Source organism: Penicillium malachiteum (assembly GCF_028827825.1).
Source record: "Penicillium malachiteum strain IBT 17515 chromosome Unknown utg000002l:1.0-8849297.0:1.0-8852440.0, whole genome shotgun sequence".
Lineage (NCBI taxonomy): Eukaryota > Fungi > Ascomycota > Eurotiomycetes > Eurotiales > Aspergillaceae > Penicillium > Penicillium malachiteum.
The window spans coordinates 4491497-4495512 of record NW_026643095.1 but is presented as its reverse complement, the minus strand read 5'-3'; the positions used below and the strand labels follow the sequence as shown (position 1 = coordinate 4495512).

General features: G+C 43.7%; 1 protein-coding gene across 1 annotated transcript; it reads left to right on the top strand.

Moving 5' to 3' along the window:
- Nucleotides 1-464: 464 nt before the first annotated feature.
- On the top strand, nt 465-3794 carry N7483_004686 (uncharacterized protein; the record flags this gene model as incomplete). The annotated part of the gene is made up of 1 exon (XM_057088123.1): nt 465-3794. The coding sequence occupies one exon, from the start codon at nt 465-467 to the stop codon at nt 3792-3794; it is 3330 nt and encodes a 1109-aa protein (XP_056947952.1).
- Between the last annotated feature and the right edge of the window lie 222 nt (nt 3795-4016).

Sequence of the window (4016 nt, the reverse complement as noted above, 5' to 3'; positions counted from 1 at the left end):
ACCTTTGGTCTCATGTTTGTTTAGTCTAAAGTTCTATAAAACCTGATCTTACCCCTTAGCTAGTTTAGCATCGAATTCAATCGTTTTTGGATCAGTTGTATCTTTGTTTGATTCTTTCCTTCCATTCCATCCTAAGTTCGGATCCAGCTTGGTCGTATGTCATTCCATCTGATCTGTGTTGTCTGATCTTTTGGTCTTATCTTTACCCTTTCCTCCGAAGGGTTCCCTGTAGCTTGGTGCCCCTGTTCAGCTGACATCCTCTGCGTGATGTCATCACCTTTGGTCCTGTCTTCCCCACGCTGAAAGTTATGAGCCCGGTTACGCTACCAAGCTAGAATTAAGACGAAACGTTTTTTTTTTCCGTCTGATATCCCCCGTTTGATCTGAAAGATCATCTTGTTTTATCCTGTTTTACACTATCTTGTTACCCCTTATTTGTTGTTCCTTAATCTTGTCTTTTCATAATGTCTTCCAAACCTGCGACCGTACAGCTTCGAGTTCAGACCATTCTCACTACATCAGACCAATGGATCACGTGGTTATCAAACATTCAGGCAATTGCCAATTTGTCTGATGTCTGGAAATATATTGATCCGGAAGTTGCTTATCCCCCTCAATTGGGACCAAAGCCACAACTTCTTTCCGTACGAGATGTTTACCCGAACTACGACAAACCTTCAGACCAAAAACTTGGGACGAAAAGCGCCAGTGATCAGACGAAATCCTTTCTGTCTGAAGATGCATACCTTGCGGCGAATCCCGAGCAAGCCCGAACCTTCTTTGGCCTGGAAGGTCGAAGCAAACGTACTATCGATGATTGGAAAGAGACCAAACTTGCCCTCGATAATATTTTCATCACAATTCTGAACACCGTTTCATCTGATATCCGGAAGCTCTTTGGATCAGAGTCAAACAGTCATGTGATTATGAGATCACTATATGAGCGTTTTAATCCCGACTCTATCCTCCGAAGTCAGCGGATGGCTGATAGATGGATTGGTCTTCGTACCATCCCAAGATCAAACATCATGAAATGGTTGGACCAATGGGAATCGACCTATGTTGAGGCGAAAACCCTACAAATTGTTGAAATGGGAACTGAAAAGAAAGTTTGTCTTGATTTTCTCCGAACTATTACTGTTTTATCTGATCCTTTTGCTACACATTGGAAGTTTTCTCTGATGAATCTCCCTGATTCATCCGATCAAATCTCTTTTCTCCGATTATTGAGGATCTACCGAGATCATATCTCATCTTCGACTATTCGTCTGAACAAGTTCTTGTCTAATGCTACATTCAAGGGCGAAGATGACTCATCCCAGACATCGGACGAAAAGGAGAAGAAAAAAGGGACCAAACAGAGGTTTTCTGGTTCCTGCCCATGTGGAGAAGGCAAACATTCATTTGTTAATTGTCCTGTCCTAAATCCTGCCAAAAGACCAGATAGATGGAAGCTATCAGATGAAACTAAGACTAAGTTTGACACAGCGATGGAGAAGAGCTCGACCCTGAGAGCTGCGATGAAAAGAGCCAAAGAACGAATTTCTTCGGACCAAAAGTCAGCTGACCCTGTTGGATCAGCTGAAACATCGGACGAAAAGGGACATATGGTTGGGATGACTCTTTCATCTAAAAAGTCACCACTTGATGAGATGAAAACCCTTGCAGCGAGTCTGCCGATTTCGAACGCCACGAATCATGTGATTAGACCAAATGAGGTCTGGGCGTACGATACTGGATCAACATTGCATATCTGCAATAATATTGATCTTTTCTCCGACATTCAGCCTTATGCAGCTGATGTTTGCGTTGGAGATACGACGACACCGATAGTTGGGATCGGAACTGTTTTGGTCCGACCTACTGAATCTTTGGATGGAAAGCCACTAACCCTTCTGAAAGTGGGTTATTCCCCTGGTTTTCATCTGAACCTGATATCTGCATCGATTGCAGAACGTTCGAAATTGTTCCTGAATGGACGAAAGCGAACCCTTGAGACATCGGATGGAACGCCTGTTTGCCGTTTGAACCGAAGATCCGGTGTCTACCTGATAAGATGGGATGGAACAGCTGATGGTCTACCGTCTGACCTTTCTGCCAGCACACGAGTTGCTGTCAAACAGCTGACATGCCCTATATCCTCTGAAAAGCCCTTTCATCCGATGGAAGGCAAGAAAGACCCCATTGGTCTTAAAATTTCACATCAAAAATCGGAGGGTGCAACGATCCATGTACTTTCATCCTATTCTCGACCTGAAAAACCTACGTCACGTGATGTTTGGCACCAAAGACTTGGCCACATCGGACAAGAGACCCTTGACAAGCTTATCGGATCAACCACTGGAGTCCGGATCGATCAGAACTTGACATCAGATGAAACATGTGAAACATGTAAGTTATCTGATTCTTACCGACAGTTGTCACGTGTTCCGATCGAACGCCATGGCTATCCATTCGAAGCTATACACTGGGACTTAGTGTTTGTCAAACAAGGAATTGATGGGATGAAATATTTGTCACACTGTGTTTGCCCTGTGACGAAATACCAATTTGCGAAGGCAATCAGACGAAAGGTTGTATCACCTGACACTTTACATGAGATGATTGCACACATTGAGTTGCAATATGGGACGAAAATCAGACGAATCCACATCGACAATGATACGACGTTACCTAATTTCATCAAACACATGTCACGTGATGGGAGGGTGGTTGAATCTACCCCAATAGATCAGCCCAAACAGAACCCATATGCAGAACGCTATGGAGGCCTTATCGTCCAATTATCACGCCGTTTTATCCAATGTTCTGGGTTACCAATATCTCTTTGGCCCTATGCTGCCGCCTGCGCAGTATATGTGATGAACAGAACCCCGCGCCGCACTTTGGGATGGAAGACCCCTTATCAAACTTTATGGGACCGATTGGACCAAAAGCCTGGTCATATGACTGAATTACCGGATTTATCCAATATCCGAGTGTTTGGGTGCAAGTGCTATATACGGATCATCAATATTCCGCGCCTGGATAAGATGAAAGTACGAGCTCAAATTGGCTATTTGGTTGGATATGTTTCATCCAATATTTGGTTGATCTGGTTACCTCGAGGAAAAGTGATCAAAGCCCGTGATGTGGAATTCGACGAAACCTCTTTCTACAAACATCATGAAAGATGGGATGAAAAGGGTGCGCCCTTGTATGATGATTCGATGAAAGTGGTCGATTACCTGGATATCTCCGAATACACAACATTCCGGGATCAATTGGACCAAAGCGAAACATCAGATGAAAATGTGTTTGACACATTTCCAGAGAACCATGACGTTATGGGAGATCTGGACGAAAATGAGCAAGTATTGGATGAAAACAGTTCATCCGAAGAAGAGACTTGCGACGAAAAAGAAGAAGATCAGATTATTGGAGATCAACCGGATACTCCCCCGCAATCTGATAAAGAAGGATCACCTGACCCTGAGGATCCTTCTTACCCGAACTTACATCAGGCAGATAACAATTCATCTGATCTTAGACCTATGGGACGAATCGAGGTTCAGATCAATAACAATGGGATAGATCAAGATGAATATCCATTGTACGAACCACCTTATCATGACCGAGACTATGATATTGAGATGATTGACCCTGGTGCCCTGAAGAGATCTTTGGATGAAGGCCCTGATGATACACCGGATAAAAAGCGTGCTCGAATAGCAAACTTTTTACATGCCTACAATGTTGCGATGAAAAGCCAGCCAAAGAAAGTCCACGTGACAAGTGTCCCCCCCGCCGCCTGAATTTTGGCATTTGGTCGCAAGTCACCCTCATAAACGTGACTTCGAAGATGCGATGAAAGTTGAATTTACCAAAATGAATCAGATGGAAGCCTGGGAACCAGTCAAAATTGAGATGATTACAGCCCAATGTTCAGATGAATGTGCTGAATCTGATGGACCAAAACGCTGTGCACGACATCAGATGATACCTTTGCGATGGGTCTTTGACTATAAATTGGATGA